The sequence below is a fragment of the Danio aesculapii genome, chromosome 20 (assembly GCF_903798145.1).
Source record: "Danio aesculapii chromosome 20, fDanAes4.1, whole genome shotgun sequence".
NCBI lineage: Eukaryota > Metazoa > Chordata > Actinopteri > Cypriniformes > Danionidae > Danio > Danio aesculapii.
In genome coordinates this window covers 1,297,672-1,319,425 of record NC_079454.1, presented here as the reverse complement: position 1 = coordinate 1,319,425, position 21,754 = coordinate 1,297,672, and the positions used below count along the sequence as shown (strand labels likewise).

At 37.7% G+C, this 21,754-nt stretch overlaps 1 protein-coding gene across 1 annotated transcript in view; it reads left to right on the top strand.

Moving 5' to 3' along the window:
• The first annotated feature begins 990 nt into the window (after positions 1–990).
• The window catches only part of rngtt (RNA guanylyltransferase and 5'-phosphatase), a 188,487-nt gene continuing 167,723 nt past the window's right edge, over positions 991–21,754 (top strand). Inside the window, exons 1-4 of the mRNA XM_056481173.1 lie at positions 991–1,340; positions 3,923–4,032; positions 7,030–7,133; positions 9,438–9,526. Coding sequence (XP_056337148.1) covers positions 1,277–1,340; positions 3,923–4,032; positions 7,030–7,133; positions 9,438–9,526 — 367 coding nt within the window. The 5' untranslated portion in view covers positions 991–1,276. The remainder of the gene's footprint in view (positions 1,341–3,922; positions 4,033–7,029; positions 7,134–9,437; positions 9,527–21,754) is intronic.

The following is a 21,754-nucleotide window of genomic DNA, read 5'->3' as shown; positions in this document are numbered from 1 at the left end:
GCATGGGTTTCCTCTGGGTGCTCCGGTTTCCCCCACAGTCCAAACACATGCGCTATAGGAGAATTGGGTAAGCTAAAATTATCCGTAGTGTGTGTGTGTGAATGAGAGTGTATGATTCCCAGTGATGGGTTGCAGCTGGAAGGGCATCCCCTGCGTAAAACATGTGGTGGATAAGTTGGCGGTTCATTCCGCTGTGGCAACCTCAGATTAATAAAGAGACTGAGCCAAAAAGAAAAAGAATGAATGAATGAATGAATGAATATATATATATATACAATTGTGATATATCCTTATGACAATATAATTCTTAATATAATCTGAAATGTAATTTCAATGTTGGGGTAACGCTTTATGTTAGATAATAATATTATTTTAAACATGATATATGAATATTTTTATATAGATGTATATTTACATTTATATTAATGTATATTTTATGCTAATAGCCTATATGTAATCCTTATTTCAGCAGACAGCAAATTTACTTAATAATTACAAAATTATCATATTACTTTAACCTTTAAATAATCTGTACAGCTCTGGGGTCAGGAAGATCTCAGAAGATAATATCCTACATTATTAATTTACACGTGTGTTTTAAAGAAAGATGAAGATAATATAGATATATTAGATAAGATTATATTAGATAAGGTTATATAGGTGATTGTTAAATGCAGAGCTCCTCTCTATATAACAAAACATAAATAAAAAAGGGGGAAAAACACCTGCAAGTTTTGAAAGAGATCAAGCCTCAGCAAAGGTCAGGGAAATATGGCAACAACTACTGTAACACATTACAGTTTCCATTAAAAAGTAACTAAATAACGCAGTTAATATTATTTTGTGTGGGGGCAACTTAATATTGTACTGCGTTAATTTCAAAGCTACCGTTTTCCAACAGTGATTTATTTTATTTGCGTTATTAAAAAATGAAACAAAAGTCTGCTGCTGCTGGCCGTGTGTGTTTGCGCAGCGCCTCCTGCTGGCCGCCAGTTGCCACTGCTGGGGTTTTCAGCGAGTAACGCACTGAACCGCGGGACAACGTGCAGAAATACTGTTTACCGGAGAGACGCGGACGCCTCATGGAGCTCATCTCATAAACCCGAGCCGAAGAGTAGCTTTTCACAGCGCCAAGTTCTTAATAAAGTTGTGACGCGCTCGTTTGGACTGGGCCCAGGCAGCGGGTCACCGTAGATCCTCCAGCCGCCCGACAAGGTTCGAGCCCCCGGCAGCCGACCGCGGACCTCCCGCTCGTGTGTCGGGAATCGGCGGGAGAATGTCGCAAACCGGAGCGCCTCCCCGCTGGAGGAACTGTCCCAGGAGAGGACAACCTGTGGCCGGTGAGCATCTCTGGCTGAGTTGTCAACAAAGCTGGATCTGCTAATGCACACACAGTCTCTCTCTCAATTCAAACTTGCTTTATTGACACATGTACTGCAACTGTTTACACTAACTACAGCATACGAAAACACACACCGCACTGTGATGCCCTCTCTCATTGATATAATGTATGAGATTCATAGTAACGTGCTGGTTTTGGAGAGCATAACTCAAGCCTTTAGCTGTGTGCCTGCAGCTTCGTGAACCCGGATTAAAACTCTTAATGCCTTCAGTCTAACAGTAGCTAATGTAGCATTAGCATGTGCTTGTTCATAGCACTGGCTGAAAAGCGCTAACACGACGCTGCGTCATACCCCAAAACAACCTAGCGTTAGCTGAATTAATTGTGTTTTAATTGAGGAACATACTCGACACGCCAAACTTGTGTGTTTTGTCTGGTTTTGAATCGTGTGGCTAGTCGGTTTAGCTCGATTCACGCAGGTCAACAGCAGTACGTCACTGTCTAGCTGGGCGGGGGGAGGGTGTGTGCGGAATCTACTATGACGTGGGCTTTACTCATGAATATTAAGTTTGCGTTCTGCCTCCTGATTCGCTGAGACGTGACGATCTAACGAATCGTACTATGGCGAAGAGCTAGCTTATGAATATTCATGAGAAGACGTGACCTTTTACGCGATGGCGTAATCAATATTAATGAGATTAGACTTGATTTCGCCAGCATAACGCTTCAAAAACACAATATGAAGAGTTCAGATGCAAAACCCTCTAAATCCATCAGACCTCTTATCTTGTAAATGAGCATTTTCTATCAGGCTCCTCTGATTAGGCTCAGTAGTTTCATTTTATATGTAATGATAAGGGGCGACGCAGTGGCGCAGTATGTAGTGCTGTGGCCTCACAGCAAGAAGGTCGCTGGTTCGAGCCTCAGCTGGGTCAGTTGGTGTTTCTGTGTGGAGTTTGCATGTTCTCCCTGCGTTCGCGTGGGTTCCCTACTGAAAAAATCAGCTTAAACCAGCCTAGGCTGGTTTTAGCTGGTTGACCAGGCTGGTTTTAGAGGGGTTTTGGCCACTTTCAGGCTGGTTTCCAGCCACTTCCAGCCTGGACTTAGCTGGTCAGGCTGGAAAATGACCAGCTTGACCACCTTGCCAGGCTGGAAGCCCAGCCAAAACCAGCTATGTCCAGCTTAAACCAGAGTGATCAAGCTGGATTTAGCTGGATTTAGCTGGTCATTTTCCAGCCTGACCAGCTAAGACCAGGCTGGAAATTGCTGGAAACCAGCCTGGAAATGGCCAAAACCCCTCTAAAACCAGGCTGGTCAACCAGCTAAAACCAGCCAACCAGCCTAGGCTGGTTTAAGCTGGATTTTTCAGCAGGGTTTCCTCCAGGTGCTCCGGTTTCCTCCACAGTCCAAAGACATGCGGTACAGGTGAATTGGGTAGGCTAAATTGTCCGTAGTGTATGAGTGTGTGTGTGTGTGAATGAGTGTGTGTGGATGTTTCCCAGAGATGGATTGCGGCTGGAAGGGCATCCGCTGGATAAGTTGCACTGGATAAGTTGCTGGTTCATTCCGCTGTGGCGACCCTGGATTAATAAAGGGACTAAGCCGAAAAGAAAATTAATGAATGTATTGATAAGGTTATCAGCTAGTAAATAAAATCCCTTTTTTTTTTAACGATGTCACTTTAGACAATTCTTTGTTTTTTAACAGGGGGAATTTTCTTCAGCGTCAAAACCAGCTAAATCCACTTGTGCTTTTTATGCAAAAACCTCTAAATCCACCTATTGGGACAAGGCCGTGTAATTAGCTGAAAATCACTAAAGATGCAATTACAAATTATTTTACCAAACATAAAGCACATTACACACACCACCTGAAATTTAAAATATATAAATCTATCTGTCAAGTAAGTGGCGGGTGAATTAGATTAGAAGCAAATCTATGTGTTGAACATGTACTACGTGCCTAAAGCATTCACTCAATGTCATCATCTCATTTTTGGCGGCTTTGGCATCTTTTTGGCAACTTTTGGCATCTAACTTTGACAGGACTTCTTCGCATATGGCAACATAACATAATTAAGTGTTAAATTTAAAAATTCCCTAATATGCCTCTTTTTACAAGATGTAAAATAAGTCTCTGATGTCTCTAGAGTGTGTGAAGTTTCAGCTCAAAATCCCACACTGTTAATGTTTTCTAACTCTCTGAAACTGACCCTTTCAGGCTTTGATCCTAATTGTGGCGTTTTGGAGACTGTCACTTTAAATTCAAATGAGATTGAGCTCTTTTCAGAAGTGGGCGGAGCTACAAATGCCTGTGTGTCAGCATAGTGGCAGATTCGTCTGTGTACAGGCAGACGAGCGCTATGTCACCGATTTTGATCTACCCCAATAATGATTTTAAACTCGAAAGATGAAATTAGCTGACAAAAGCTCAAAACTATCAAGTTTTCCCCACAATTAAAGCTAATGTGTGCTAACGTTGCTCTCATTGATGCTCAACACACACAAATCTGTTAACATCTCAAAAAAAGTCCTGCAGTGTGTCTTTAACATGAACATCTCTGATGCTTTTTCTCCGCAGGTAAATTTCTACCCATGAAAACCATGCTTGGGCCACGCTATGATGATAAAGTCCCTGAGGAGAACCGGTTTCATCCCAGCATGCTGTCCAACTATCTGAAGAGCTTAAAGGTGAGTGGATGTTTCTGTTCGGCAGATATCATTCATTCATTTTCTTTTCGGCTTAGTCCCTTTATTAATCCGGGGTCGCCACAGCGGAATGAACCGCCAACTTATCCAGCACATGTTTTACGCCGTGGATGTCCTTCCAGCCGCAACCCATCTCTGGGAAACATCCATACACACTCATACACTACAGACAATTTAGCCTACCCAATTCACCTGTACCGCATGTCTTTGGACTGTGAGGGAAACTGGAACACCTGGAGGAAACACACTTGAATGTAGGGAGAACATGCAAACTCCACACAGAAACGCCAACTGACCCAGTCGAGGCTCGAAACAGCGACCTTCTTGCTGTGAGGTGACAGCACTACCTACTGCGCCACTGCGTCACCGCAGATATCATGTTAAAGAACAGTTCACCCAAAAACCAAAGTTTGCTTTTCATTTACTCACCGTCAGGTCGTCCAAGTTGTCGGTGACTTTTTTGTGGAACTTCTTAGCTGTGTTAAATGCGCTTTTGTTTGTTGTGAATACACGCCCTCTAGTGGCCCAAATTACATACTGTGCCCTTATTCTTGCTTATAAAGCGAAAAAGTTTCATTTTGATTTCCGAGTACATTGTTTCAGTCAAAACAAATTCAACTTCAGCAAAAAACTTGCGTGCCTCTGGCTGGTGCAGTGAAACCAAACACGTCAGCATGTGGCGTCCAGTCATTTTTTGGGGACTATAATAGTTCAAGTCCATGTCTAGACTCATAGGCTGCTCTATGTAGGCCTGTCACCATATCTATGTTTTGTTGTAGGATATATTACATTAGAATATATTGCGATGAAACAATATTGTCATATTAAGACCATTTTATGCCACTCATTATACGACAAAATGATCACAATACAAGTACACTCTTCCAAAGAAAACGTCATGTTTTATTATTCAGATTGTTTTTTTTAATTACAGTCTTTTTAACAATTTAATAATGAGGCATTGGAGTCAGAATGTGAACACTCATATCATAAGTAAATAAATAATAATAAATGTTAACAAAACAGTGCAAGGTAAAGAGTAACAGAGGCTGAAATATCTGCAGCCATCTCTATTTTCAGCTGTCAGACACCCACATGAAAATACACTATAATCATTTGTTGTAAATACTATTGTGTGTTTTAACTATACTGACACTGACAGAGATAGAGATGTTGCACAATCAGCTAAAGTGTTTTTAGAATTTGTTTTTAGTAATTTATTAATTTAACAGGGACAATGCTCATTAATAAACAGTGAGGCTGTAAATAAGCCAGAGTTAGCCACGGGGGCTAATTTTCATCTGTTGCCCCCTGCAGGATTTTAAAAGGCAACCTAACATCAAAAAACACACCATCACACATACAGAAACAGTAAAGTTACAGATGACAACAGGATAAAACGTGTAATAAGAATTTCTTAAAATGTTAGACAGAAGAATTACACATGATAGCAAACTTGATTTGCTTTTAGCCGTTTCTTTAACTTATATTTAAAAGTTGAATCATTTGTAACACCCCTTAACTCAATGGGAAGTGTGTTCCAGAAATGACTGGCTCTAACTGAGAAGACTGATCGTGCAAAAGTTGTACGTCTGAACTGCACAGCACAATCTTTCCTGGTAACAGATCGTGTCGCTTGACCATTATTGTTAGTGTGTGTTACAAACTCACATAATGGAGGTGGAGCATATCCATTTAAAATCTTACAAATCATACAAGCATCAGCCAAATATTTCATATTATCAAAGCTCAATACATATTGTTTTTGCATTATATTACAATGATGAGACCTAATAGACTTCTGATCAAACACTTTAAGTGCCTGTTTATAAAGTGATTCAATTGATTTTAAAACCGTTTTACTTGCGTGTGACCAACTAGTACGACAATATATAATATGGGAAAAAATCATGGAGTGCATAAAAAGTTTTGCAGGATGTCCGCAGTTGATAAATCAATTATGAGAAAATTAAGGCCCTTAAAAGGTATTAATAGGTCGTAATCACATTTTTACGTGGTTTTAAATATTGTTCAAGTGTTGTCCAAAGTGTTTCACCCAAAAAAAAAAGCATTTCGGCTGGGGTGCGTCTGGCCAAGCTCCTCCGTCTGGGTGATGTGACGTAATTTGCGACAAGGTGAAGGTGATGTGGCGCTCTCTACATGTAGAGAAACCATAGAGCGAAGCAGACGGCAAAATGGGAAATGTAAGTTAGCGTACTCCTGATTGGAGGAAGACGAGTTTAAACAGTGGCTGAAGCCTGTCGCTGAAAACAACCACGTCATTTATTCTTTCAAGCTTTGTTTCTTCCGAGCTTATCTGAGTTCTGTTGCATGGTTGTGCTCCATTGATTTATTTAACTACAACTGTATATTAAGTTAAAGGTTTGATACTGATTAGAACTGGCGATGAGGTCTTAAAATCTTCTGAGAAGGTTAAAAGGATAATGAAACTACCTTTAAGATTCCTGCGTAATTTATTCTTTCAAGCTTTGTTTCTTCTGAGCTTATCCGAGTTCTGTTGCATGATTGTGCTCCATTGATTTATTTAACTACAACTGTTTATTAGCAACTGTTTATCAAGTTAAAGGTTTGATTTTGATTAGAAATTGAAGTGGCGATGTCTTAAAATCTTCCGAGAAGGTCTTTAAAAAGTCTTAAAAAGGTATTGAAATTTCCTTTAGGATTCCTGCATATACTCTGTTTATGTATGGGTGATACATATATTGCATCACCTAAAATGATTGAACTCATGTCCATGTGTTGTGCGATAAGTTGATATATTTGATTATTGGGACAGACCTAGTTCTATGCATCACTTGCACCGATAAAAACATTTACGTGAATGAATGAAGAACGTGTCTGGATTAATTTAGAGCGAATGAAGCAATGCTGATGTTCTCTTCTCGTGTGGTGTGAACCCGGCATTAGAGTGATGTCTTATGTAGCAATACGGCTTATGTGCTGCTGATCTGTCCTCAGGTGAAGATGGGTTTGCTGGTGGACCTGACCAACACCACCCGCTTCTATGATCGAGCAGACATCGAAAAAGAAGGAATAAAATATGTGAAACTTTCCTGCAAAGGGTACGTGACTCTCAGAATCTAAAAGGATTAAAAAGCACATGTAAGATTTGTTCATTCAAGTGTCCAAAACCACTAGAATAGTGTCATGTATTTTCACAATGGATTAATAAATACGCATCAGACTCCATGTGCAAGGTTTGTGTGCGCGTGACAAATTTCAGTGTGTAAAACCCGTTACTCTGCTTCACACTACCTTGATAATAAGTGTTGAGTATTTAGTTAATAGTTTGCTCATCCATCAACATGATGCAGGAGTTCTATAGGTGGATGAAGAACACAACTCGCATGATGTTTATTGTGAAAACATGCTATCACTTGTGTAATAGCTTAAACATGATGGACGCTTTAATTTTTAATTTCCAAGTACATTGTTTCAGGGTTTGCACAGGGTCTAAAAACCTCAATCAAATCAAAAAGATTTTTACTGTCTATATACACTCACCGGCCACTTTATTAGGTACACCTTACTAGTACTAGGTTGGACCAGGGTTGCCTTCAGAACTGCCTTAATCCTAGAGATTCAACAAGGTAATGGAAATATTCCTCAGAGATTTTGCTGTTAAATGTGACCCTGGACTTCACAACAAGGGACGGTGCACATTAAATTAGCTAGAAAACTAGTGTTCATTGGTATTTTCTTTGCCAGATGTTAAAGGCTTACCAATAAAAATACAAACTCAAAACTAAAAACAAAACTCTATTAAACAACATAAAACTACCACTACAAGCTTGACAAAAAGCCTAGTGTAAGTCACAATGTTGATTAATAAGAAGCCATTTCTTAAAATTATACTTAAGTTACTTAAAAGATACACATTCTCTAACAAATTGTGGTATTAAATTCCCCTGATGTGATGCTTTAGAACAGGGGTGGGCAAACTCGGTCCTGGAGGGCCGGTGTCCTGCACAGTTTAGCTCCAACACTAATCAAACACACCTGAACATGCTAATCAGTGTCTTCAAGATCACTAGAAATCTATAAGCAGGTGTGTTTGATTAGAGTTGGAGCTAAACTGTGCAGGACACCGGCCCTCCAGGACCGAGTTTGCCCACCCCTGCTTTAGAAGAAAAACAAGCTTGACCAAAAGACGCTTTTCCAAGTGGAATAATATTGCACTGGTATATTAGTAGGAATGCCAACAATATTACTGATGCCAAATATAAATTCAATATTAAGCAAAGATTCATGTTCAATGTAGACATTTCAAATGTCATATCATAAATGTATGGAAACTAGCAATGCACACTCAGTATTTTGATTATTTTGGACCCTCAGGTTGCAGATTTTCAAATAGTTGTTGCTAGATATTGTCTTATGAAAAGTGTTAATTGCTGAAGATTTTATTATGATATATGATATTACTACAATTTTGAGCTAGCTAAGATGCAAAGAATTACTTTATACAGGTAAAATAAACAAAAAAAGGCTTTTAAATATACATTTTCAGAGTGAAGAAATGTTTAAACCGGTTGTGTTGCAAAAGGATGGTTAAGTACAATAGGGAGCTCTTCACAATAAAGTCTCACTAGTACGCATTAGATAATGTTTATAAAATCTAATTTTAAATAAAAATGTTAAATGTTGTAATATTTTTTGTCATCAAATGTATTAGTTATTAAATCCATTTAATAAAACGATTGCACCTTTTGCATTTTAATGAGTTATTAGGCATTAACTAAGAATGTAACATCAGCCAATATTAATAAATGCCTTTGTAGTTTTCATAACGTTGACGTAAATTGAATTAAAATAGGAGTTTTAAAGGAAGTGAACTGATATTAACTTGCTTGGCAGAGGTAATGAACAAAAAGCCTGTAAATGGGTTTCATACGCCAGATTAACATAAAATGTTCATATTTAATAATAAATTGCCTCATATAGGGCAATGTTTCATAAGGACATCAACGTGAAATGGCTAAACATTTCAATTCAAGACGATTCATATAAAGTTGACATTTTTGACACTCAATACTTTTAAAGCCGGTGCTCTTTCATTCGCTTAGAGCTGCGCTGCACACTGCAAAGTAGTTATTTTTCATAACCCATACTAGGGGCTCTTAAAAAGACACAATCTTAAGAGTTTAAATAATAATTAATTCATTTATTTTCCTTCGGCTTAGTCCCTTTATTTATCAGGGGTTGCAAACTCTTCAAAGAAATGCCTACTAACCCAGCTGGGACTCGAACCACCGACCTTCTTGCTGTGAGGCGACAGTGCTAACCACTGAGCCACCCTGCTGCGTCCTGTTGTGTTATTGAATATGTCTGCAGTGCTCATAAATGTTTGCTTGTTTCTGCCACAGTCATGGCGAATGCCCGACGGCAGAGACCACAGAGATGTTCATCAGGCTGTGTGAGCACTTCATAGAGAAGACGCCCACAGAGCTCATCGGTAAGTGTTCACGCTCCTGCTGGAGCTTCTGTTGCTTTTAAAGGGCTCATATGGAGACTTTTCACATCTGCGGGTTTCTCTGTAGCAGAAGTGGTCTTAGTTGGGAAACTCAGAGTGAATATGAGTACAACAGATCATTTAATTACAATTTTGTTTGCGGAAATAATAAAAGAAAATCTCCAGGATGGTGATATCAAGACTTTCAGAAAGAGGAAAACACTAGTGTGAGACTGAGAACAGCAGCCAGAAGAGCGAATCATGTCAGATTTACTGTGCTGCTCCTATAGACACTGCATTACACACACCTCACACAAGCTGCAGTGTTTCCCTTACCTCCATTAGGGGGTGCCCTGCCCTCCCAACGGCTTTCAGGTTAATTGTACTTTATATATAGCGCCAGATCACAACTTCTTTTAATAAACAAGCTAAATAGCTTTATGTAATATCTCATTTACACAACGGCATGTGATTTCTGTCTCTGCATGGTCGCACGATTACAAATTTCTGCTCTCTGAATCTCGCATGGAGTTTCACACAGCCACTCTCTGCTGTATGGGAATGATAGTGTGCGCCTCACTGATAGGACCGAAGATGCTCGTGTGCTCCCGTATATTATGCATAGCCTACAGCAGCCCCTAACACAGGTAAATGATGTATGGGGAGCGTAATGCGCTCGCGTCACAGCAGCTGAAATATATACAGATGTGATGAGAACTCTGTTTAGTTTATTGGCTGCTCTCTTTGTTGCAAGTGCAGTCATTGTATTTCCAGTGTTTTGAGCTGCTGTGATGTGAGCAGAGCGATCGTCGCTATCTCCCCGAGTCTCTACAAATTTATACCGGGCCCGTGATCCCCAAAAGTGAGTTAAATACTCTGAAATCATGGTGACGAGAGTGAATAAGCAAGAGAACAGATGAGAGGCACAATGATGGTCTAAGCCAGGGGTCACCAAACTTGGAGGAAATTTATTATGAGTGCAAATCCCCCCTCTCTCTCATTGAGGGATCTGCTGTCATTAGTTGGAGACAAGCAAAATATTGGAATGGTCCTGCATGTATTTAGGCCTTTTGACATAGAAACTGAAACTTCTGTGTTGACAATATTGCACATTCACTAAAAGCTGGCTGGAATTATTAGATAAATAAAACTTTATTGATTTTTTTTTAACATGAATATTTAATAATATAAATTCTTGTAATATACTTATTGCTATAAACAGTAGATTATAGGGCTATTTCCTTTTAGTAAAGAAGTATTGGATTTATAGGTGTGCATTTTGCCTTCTTACGCATCAAATGTGAGCTCCTAACTTGTTCTTGATTGAGACATGTTGAATTCTTCTTTAATCATTTGTAATGTTTTCAAATTGCATTATAATTTTTATATGTGTGTTATAATATTTTCTGTGGCGGTTCATTCCACTGTGGCAACCCCTGATAAATAAGGGACTAAACCAGAGTAAAATGTATGGATGAATTATTTTCTAATTATTTTCTACACCTAAATGGTTATAAGAGTCGTGTTTAAGGTATTATATGCAGCATCCTTGATTTATTCTCTTAGGTAAGGCAAGATCTTCTCTTAAGTTTCATACTTGGAGGGAAAATGTGCTTAGTGCATTATAAAGCTTGAAGCATTAGAATCAGTGTTCAGTATCAGCCGATCACAATGACAAGGAATCAGTACTCTGTATCGGCTGTAAAAATCCTGATCGGAGCATCCCTAGCTTTGACCCAACTTGGCTTTCAGAGCAGCAGTACTCCCCCTGGCTGTACAAGACTGATCTTGGTAAGTCAGTTAATACACCCTTAGGAAAAAGAAGTATACTTAAGTAAAGGTCAAGTATAAAAGTGTACTTTATTTAGTTAGTAAATAAGCCCATTAAGATACACTGCAGTGACAAAAGCTGCACACTTTGTAGATAAAAAAAAGATATAGAAATGTAAATTTTTAGCTTGTACAGTTCAAATCATTGTTCAGACATTTACTGCTGTCATTAAAAGAAAGAAATGAACACCATGACTCCTTGTGTCTGTGTCAGTCTGAACAGCTGCACCATTTTTTGCAGTGATGAGTTTATCCACAAGGTGGCAGGCAGCTGCGCTTTAGGGGTTTCCTAAGGTAGTAGCTTCCTATAAGCTTTCCTAAGGTGTAGTTCAGCAGTGAAAGCCCAGACAGCAGCTGAAATCTCTCAGTAGTTCTTCAGCAACCCTCTGCCCTTTTATCAGTGTAAATGAATATCAGCTGCTTCAGTCCAACATCTACATTAGCAGGAGGATGAAGATGAAACCAGGGTGGACATTTCAGCAAGACAATGATCCAAAACACAGCCGAGGAGACTCTCAGATGCTTTCAGAGAAAGAAAATCAAGCTGTAGAATGGCCCAGCCAAACACCTGATCCGAATCCAATAGAGAATACAGAATAAAGCTCAGATTTGATAGACGAGACCCACAATACCATCAAGATTTTGACATTCTGTTGAAATCTGTGAGAAACTCACACCTGAGCAATGCATGAGACTTCATTCTCCATATGAGAGGCGTCTTGACGCTGCAGTGTTTTATTTTGTAATGTTTTCTTGCATTAATACCATCATATATCCCAATCAGCTTGTATTATTTTTATCACAGCCAATATTAACACTTAAAACCCCATTCATTTCTCATTCAACCATAACCCAGAACTTTAGAATATTTCTACACATCCAGCAACAACGACCCTTTAAATGTTTGAGTAATATAAGCGTCCCGAGTGGTAATAATCAGTCATAATAAGCAGATAAACGAGGATCTCAGTGACAGATGCAGACTTTGAGTCATTGGCACACAGCAGTGACCTCTGAATAATTCTTAGCACTGTTTTATTTGCAGCAAAGGGCCGCGATGTGACGTTTATATGTGAAAGTCAGAGTTTGACCTCTGCAGGTGTTCATTTCTGACTCAAATCACACCCACTCTGCCAATCACAAACTTTGTCAGTGAAACTTTATGAAAATGATTCATTAGAGAAAAGTGAGAGTCTGATGATTTAACAGGGAGCTATAATGCTGAAACCACTATGTCTGGTAACAGTCTGTGAATATAACCAGCCCATAACAGTAAACATACATTAATTTAATGTGTTATAATCAAACTTGATGAAAACAATCTGCAGAAACACTTTGATTGACATGCTACGTTTGTACATGTCATCAGAGGGGGAAAGCCCCGCCCACTAGTGACCATCTCTCCCTCATTAGCATAAACAGCCCTGAGTGAGAAGCAGCCATTAGTTTTCACACCATACATTAGTCCTACTAATCCTGTTTTGAATCAGCCGCTATGCTGACACACAGGCATTTGTAGCTCCGCCCTCTTCTTAAAAAGAGCACAATCTCATTTGAATTTAAAGCGACAGTCACCAAAGCAGCACAATTAGGATCAAAGCCTAAAAAGGTCAGTTTCGGAGAGTTAGAAAACATTATCTGTGTGACGTTTTAAGCTGAAACTTCACACACTCATCAGAGATTTATTTTGCGTCTTGTTAAAAGGGGCATAATAGGACCCCTTTAAAGAGATATTTCACCCAAAACTGATCATTTACTCTCCCTGTACTTGTGCCAAACCTGTTTGAGTGTTTCATCTGTCGATCACAAAAGAAGATACTTTAAAAAATGCATCCATTGACTTCCATAGTCATTTTTTTTGTCCTACTATGAAAGTCAATGGGCTCCAGAAACCAGCATTCTTTAAAATATCTTCTTTTGTGTTCAACAGAAGAAAGAAATTAATAAAGGTTTAAAACCACATGAGATCGAGTATATGATGAGGTAATTTATATTATTGTGTGAACTATCCTTTTAAAGGTGCTGGATGTAAGCTTCTGACTCTTCTAAAGCATATAAACCCCATCATATGTGTGCAGATATTCAGAAACATGCTCAATGAACATTCTTGTTTATCTGAAAAACAATGCTGAAGTCAGATATTCTGCTTTGAACGTGTGTGTTACGTACCGGACCGGCTGTCTTTGTTTTGGTAATTTTAACCAGCCCACTGCCAGTTTAGCCAATTATATTCCAGCACCCGGGCTGCCTTGGTGGAAAACAGCATATTTCATTCATTCAGTCAGGAAGGCATTCCTATTGCACTCCTGTATCAAAACGAAAGCAAGTGGAGGTTGCCAGATTGAGGACAGGAGTACTGTTCATTCAGTCAGGAAAGCATTTGTCCTGACCGAAATGCGACCTCTGGTGGACAGTAGCAGAGTCCGAAATGTGACGCAGATTCAGAGTTCCACATGAGGTGGTTATTAATTAGGAAATAATATAAATATTGTGATCGTAAACATTAGATGAGCAGGTTACACTGTAACCCCGAGTCCTAAAAACACGCTTGTTGACAAGATACGCAGTGATGAGCAATTTGATTGTTTACTGTTTGCACCAGCTGTTTGCAGCAGACGAAACACAACAGAAATGTAAATACCGCCATTCAGAAGCACAGAATAGTGCACTCACTGCACTCCAGCACAATGGTCAGGTTTATAATCTAATGAATACATATTAAACCTCTTTAACATGATTAAATGTAGATGCTGAATCACTGATATGTGTTCAGTCTCAGTTCTGAAGTTCAATCTCAAATGGTTTATTTTATTTCCCAGATCTGAGGTGAATTATCTGCTGCTGCTTTCAGTAGTATGGCAATAAATGTCATGTAAAATGGCATTCAAACTCGATTATTAGTAGCATTTAACACTGAATAAAGCACATGAGGTGTACCTGAGATGATCATGGTCAGTTTTATATTGTTTAACTGCATGAAGTAGAGGCCGTTTCTAATATATCTATTTGAGGTGTTGGTTAGGACAAAAACTCCTTTTAATATGGAAATTATTCCCTCTATCGCGTACTGTTGCCTTTATTTACAACACGGTTTAAACTCGCTCCTTTCCTCAATCTGGCAACCTCCGCTTGCTTTTGTTTTGATACAGGAGTGCAATACCAAGTTCAACCACTGGGTGTCAAACTTACATACTGCACCTTTACATATTTTGCCGAGCAATTAAAATGTTGTACTCCATTTCACTTTGCCATGTCAACATTACCTTTAATTAAGCTCCTGGTCACTTTGTAATAGGGCTGCACGATAACGGAAAAATCTGACATTGCGATATTTTCAAGAGTTCACACTTAGCTAATGATTGGTAATAAGCTAGTTTGGCATGCTGTCCTGGGAGAGAGCCCTGAGCTCATAAAATCCTCGAGCCCGGGGGTCCCTCCTGTTTGCAGGGCGAGAGGGGAGTTTGAGCTTAGGTAGATATAGAGAACCCCCCCCCTCCTCCTGCTGCTTAAAGATTGCTATGAGGGTGTGCTGCTGGTGGAATTTGACAATGGTGCTAATTTGGTTTAGTCAATTTACGTATGTCTCATGTCTTTGGACTGTGGGAGGAAACCGGAAGACCCGGGGAAAACCCACGCGAGCTCGTGGAGAACATGAACTCCACACAGAATGCCGACTGGCCAGGTGGAGACCCGAACCAGAGGCATTCTTGCTGTGAGGACACAGTGCTAGCCACTGGGCCACGGTGCTGCCCTATTGAGGAAAAAGAGGAGGAGAGAGGGTGGAAGGGGGGATTCTTCAAGATGAAGATGACTAAAGGTCAGATGCTTGGTTATTTATACTGAGTTAGGAATCGTCTGATTGGTAGTTTGTACATTAGCTTGACTCAGGGCCAGCCATGTCAATCATAAGCAGGTGATCCTCTCGAAGTTAGTTTATAAACAAACTTCACTTATTTTTCTGTGATATACATTGCGATATACTGTATCTGTACAATTTCACCAAATGACTGAATAGCACTATTTGGAAATAATTTGGCCACACATTATTTTAAGGTTCAATTTTTGCTATTTATTTTATCTTTGCTATCTACTTTTGCTTTAATAAACCCATTATTATTAATAGATATTATTAACCCTTATTAATAGATATTAAGGTAGTTTAGGTATTAGCCTAGTGATGGAGAAATGGATCATGCAGAATTTGTAGTTTGTAATTACTAATAGAAGTACACTACAAAAAGTGTTGCATGCAAAACTGTTGCAAGCAATTTATTTGTGTTGAATTTAAAAAAACAAATTAAATTTATTAATGTTCAACTTAATTTGTTTGTTTAAATTCAGCCCAAATAAATTGCTTACAACCACTTAATTTAAAAAAATTGAGTAAATCCAAGGAATCACCTTTGAATAATTTTTTTCAGTGTAATACTCAATAACATGCATGCTATCAAGCTAGTTAATAGTGAGAAATGGGCCCTAAAGTGTTAGCAGATGCATTCATTTTGATTGATTAGGATGTTTCTGTTGGGGAGTGAATAAAATGTGATAAATTACAAGCATAGATAAATACAAAGCAAAGATAAAACTGAAATAAGCAGTGCATGCTTTGTGATTATTCTTTATTAAACTTCCAATTGGTGAAATGTCTTGTGCCTGAATACTTTATTCTCTCTCAGGCCTTCAAAAGAGGCAAATTAGGCAAATTTCAATTCATTAAGGTTAAACTCTTCAATAACTCCACAAATCTCGTCTTCTGAACTCTGATTTATGCCCAGTTATAATCATATTAGTCATATCTATGTGATGTGACTATTACGAATGCATACATTGCGATATGAATGCTGAAATGAAATATTGTGCAGCCCTACTCTGTAATATATTAGTTTGGTACATTGATGGTTTAGCCTGTCAGTAGTGCGATCATCCTGCTGGAGGCGCTCTTGAGTCACTAACAGATCTGCCGAATGACATGAAGGCTGAGGACGGAGGATGTGAGGATGTCACTGTTATCGCCACGGCAACAGTGTGATTGACACTGCAGGGATGATGAGCACCAGGAGGAGAGAGAGAGAGAGAGGGACACACGCAGAGACTAGATTACTGTTATTGGTCCTCTATGATTATTAATCAGGCAAATTAGCTGCACGGCGCTCTGCAAGAACTACATTCATGCTGATCTCTGTATCTCTCCATTATTTATACGCGTGACCCTAGACCAGCAAAACCAGTTATGCTGCATGGGCATGCAGTTGTGAGAGGCTTTGACTTGTTTCTAGTCCAAATTTGAGTGTTAAAAAAGCTAAATATGGAGAAAATCACCTGGAAGATTGGACAAATTAATAGTTTTGATTAATAGTTTAATAATAATTAATAGTTTTGATCTATTTACAGTAGAAAAATACTAAATATATTCACCGATCATGATCTTCACCTAATATTCTAATGATTTATGGCACAAAAGAGAAATACACACTGAAAAAATGCTCGTCTTTCTTATTGATTCTAGTACAGATATCTACCAATTCTTAAATTAAAAAGCATTTTAGACATGCAAAGTGTTTTCAAAATAAATGCAACAAATTTAATGTGTTTTTGCCTTAAAACAAGCAAAATAATCTGCCATGGTGTAAGGAAAATGTTATTTCTAATTGAAAACTAGATTGTTTTGCTCATTTTAAGGAAAAACTCACTTTATTTTCATTCATTCATTTTCTTTTTGGCTTAGTCCCTTTATTAATCAGGGGTCGCCACAGCGGAATGAACCGCCAACTTATCCAGCATATGTTATATGCAGCGGATGCCCTTCTAGCTACAACCCATCACTGGTAAACCTTCACACACACTCATTCACAATCATACAGCCTTCCCAATTCACTTACACATTTCCCAGTGCTGGGTTGCAGCTGGAAAGACATCTTCTGTGTAAAACATATGCTGGAATAGTTGGCGGTTCATTCCACTGTGATTACCCCTGATTAATAAAGGGACTGTGTTGTCACGATACTGGAATTCGGAACTAATCAATACTGGAATTTTAAAAACGTCCATTTCCCGCTAACATTTAAGCGCATTCTTAAACAGCGCTGATTTGCCATTGTGTACATGTGCTCAACAATAATGACTGTGATTGGCTGTGAAGGTTATCAGTTCACCGCACTTCACTACTGTTTACTGTGTGTGTGTGTGTGTGTGTGTGTGTGTGTGTGTGTGTGTGTGTGTGTATTCATGACAAACATGTTGCTGTACAAAATCTGATAGTCTCTGTTCCTGCATCTGTCATAAAACCTGCAACACATGATGATTTCTTCATCATCTTAGTTTTGTTTTGATGACTTCACCCAAAACTGAACATTCTGTCAGCATGTACTCACCCACTCTCATCCAGAAATACTGCGCACAACACACGAGGATAAAACAAACAGACAAATACTATTGAAATCATTGGTTTGCAGGCAGCACGGTGGCTCATTGGTTAGCACTGTGGCAAGAAGTCCCAGCTGGGTCAGTTGGCATTTCTGTGTGGAGTTTGCATGTTCTCCATGTGTTGGCGTGGGTTTGCTTCCATTGATTAACTAAATTAGCTGTAGTGTATGAGTGTGTGTGTGTGTGTGTGTGAATGAGTGTGTATGTTTCCAGGTACTGGGTTGCGGTTGAAACGGCTTCCGCTGTGTAAACATATGCTGGAATAGTTGGTGGTTCATTCCGCTGTGGAAACTGCTGATAAATAAGGGACTTAGATGAAGGAAAATTAATGAATGGTTGCCATTGGCTGTTTGGTGACCAGGATTTTTCTCTCTTTAAAGGATTGCTCAGTTAAAAATGTACATTTTTTCACCATTATTTAAAGGGGTCCAATTATGCCGCGTTATACAGGATGTAAAATAAGTCTCTCGTGCCTCTACAGTGTGTGTGTGTGTAAAGTTTCAGCTCAAAACACCACACAGATAATGTTCTCTAACTCTCTGAAACTGACCCTTTTGGGCTTTGCTCCTTAATTGTGGCCTATTGGTGACTGTCGCTTTAAATTCAAATGAGACTGTGGTCTTTTCAAGAGGGGGCGGAGCTACGACACAGCCTTTAGTATAATAGAACTACATTGTGTCCTATTATTTGTACTGCTGGTTAATTGCAAAGTTAAAGTGACTGTTCACCCAAAAAATGAACATTTGGTCATCATTAACTAAGTTTTATACCTGTTTGAGTTTCTTTTGTTGATCACAAGTGATGATATACTGAAGTATGCTGGAAAAAACAGCCATTGACTTCCATAGTATTGTTTGTGCCTACCATATATATCAATGGCTGCTTCCCCCATCTAACATTCTTCAAAATATCTTCTTCTTTTGTTCAATTTAATTTAATTCATGCTTATTTCTATAGTGCTTTTACAATGTAGATTGTGTCGAAGCAGCTTCACATAGATTATAGTAAAGTTTTGTGTTTAACAGAGGAAAGAAACTATAGTTTAGAGCTGCTCAAGTGAGAGTAAACAATGAGGAAATAAAAAAAATAGTGATTCACATACAGAGAAAGTAGACTTTAGAGTCTGTAGATTGTAAATGTTCCTCTGAGGTAAAGTCTGGAGTCCCAGCAGATGTTTTCATTAGCACACAGATGTCTGCTAGCCCAATTTTTACTCGGATTGCGTGCTGACCTAAAGCAAATGTTTAATCTGCATGCTGTTTTTCCACTAGAGGATGATGTATTATCATGATGAAATGACACAAATGGAGGTGTGTGATTTATGCGGCGGCCTAAAATAATTCTTCCACACCTGCTCACTGAAACGCTCTCATAACCAGCTTCATCAGGTGCATCCTGGGATGGATTTTATGTCAAAATGTTGTGACCAGTCGCTCTTCTCTGTAGACATTTTTTTCAGGGCAGCGCTGGATTGGGCTGAGCGATAAATCGACATCAAATCGCATTTTCAGCATAAGCCAGGTCAGATAAGTCAGAATTATTAGCCCCCCTGTATATTTAATTATTTTCTTCAACACATTTCTAATCATAATAGTTTTAATAACTCATTTCTAATAACTGATTTCGGTAACACTTTATAAGTATTAGCAAATAGTGAATTCATTATCTGTTAAGCATTAACTTTACATTAATAAACGTTAGTAAGCAGTTTATAACTGCAGCTACAAATGCTCTATTCTTATAAACACATCTATAATGTGCTTATTAATTGTACTTTCATACTTAGTTAATGATTTATTTTTCATTATTATTTTAAGTATTGCATTATTTATAAACCATTTATTTAGGAGTAGTTATTGTTTTCTTTTTAAGATCATTCAGAATGAGTTAGTAAATGGTTGAAGTGTATGATAGAGCCCTTAGTGTTGACTTTGAAGGAATGAAATCAACAAATGATTTCTGCAAAACTCATTTGGCATCAACACAAGCTTTAATTGTTTTTTTATTCCTGTTTCGAGTGTGAATCTGTGCTTATAGGATTTTATAGCTCATTCCACTGTCATTGTAAACGACGTCAGTAATTCCAGGTTTATTCCCAGGAAACAGTGTGATGTTTTTAATCTTTGGCATGGTTTAATGAGTTGTAGGATGGTGTAGGTATTTAAAATCGTCACATGACTTGTGAAGCGCTGTGGGAGTGTGAAACGAAGCGTAACGCTGGAGAAGAGTAGCGAGAGCTCGAATTAGCCAAAAAAATAAATAACTACAAATGAAAAGAAAAATATGGATTTCATCCTGGAGAAGTGCTGTATAATATGTGCAGAAGTCAGAATTATTAGAATTATTATTATATAAATATATATATATACATTTTTTTAACGGAAATTTTTCTTCAACATATTTCTGCACATAATAGTTTTATTAACTCAGTATAAAATGGTTTCCTTCAGCGGTAAAAAGGTGATATTCTCTGGTAGGTTACATATAATTACTGAAGAAATGGCTATCATTTTTTAAATTAGTATAAATGGTTATTTTTATGCATTTCCTTGAAGAGCTTAAAGTGTTTGAACGGCTATATTTAGAGGCCAAGAAGCAAATGTTCATAGACACCGGCTTTATCAGTTAGTCGTCATTGTCTTCTTCTTTTTCTTCTTCTTCTTCTTTTTTCCTTTTTCTTCTATTTTTCTTCTTTTTCTTCTACCTTTTCTTCTAGTTTTTCTCTTTTTTGTTCCCTTTTTTGTTCTTTTTCTTTACTACAAGAATGATTTCAAAATTACAAGACTATAGTCAAAATATTACAATAATAAAGTCGAAGTATTACATGAATAAAGTCGAAAACTACACTGTTCCTATTTACTGTGACCTTTTATGTGAAGCTGCTTTGACACAATCTACATTGTATAAGCGCTATACAAATAAAGGTGAATTGAATTGAATTTAATTGAATTGAATTGAATTGAATTGAATTGAAAACTACATAAAAAAGTTGGACACGCCTGAAACTTGTCTATAGCACTTGTTCACTGCTGCTCTTATAGTTGTGTAAATTGCTTCCTTGTCCTCATTTGTAAGTCGCTTTGGATAAAAGTGTCTGCTAAATGACTAAATGTAAATGGAATATTATAAGAATAATGGCGGAATATTTCGCATTTAAAGTCAAAATATTATGAGAATAAAGTCAAAGTATTACCGGAATAAAGGCGAAGTATTACATGAATAAAAATATTATGAAATATTATGAGGATAATGTCGGAATATTATGAGAGTAAAGTTGAAATACTACATGAATAAAGTCGAAATACTACATGAATAAAGTTGGAATATTACACGAATAAAATCTAAATATGACATGAATAAAGTCGGAATATTACGTGAATAAAATCGAAATATTACATGAAAAGTCTAAATACTACATGAATAAAGTCGGAATATTACGAGAATAAAATCTAAATATTACTAAATAAAGTCGAAAGAGTACATGAATAAAGTCGGAATGTTACGCGAATAAAATCGAAATATAACATGAACGAAGTTGAAATACCAGTCGGAATATTACGCGAATAAAAGCGAAATATTACATGAAAAATCAAAATATAACATGAACAAAAAAGTTGAAATACTACGTGAATAAAGTTGGAATATTACACGAATAAAAGCGAAATATTACATGAATAAAGTTGAAATACTACATGAATAAAGTCGGAATATTACACCAATAATGTCAAAATATTACAATATTCTTGTAATATGTTTACTTTATTATTGTAATATTTTAACTTTATTAAACTCAAAATATTAAGCGAATAAAGTCAAAATATTATAGGAATAGTCTAAATATTATGCCAATAAAGTGGAAATATTACGAAAAAGTAAGTTGAAATATGAGAATAATGTCAAAATATTATGCGAATGATGTTGGAATATTACGCGATTAAGGTCGAAATATTACGGGAATAAAGTTGGAATATTACGAGA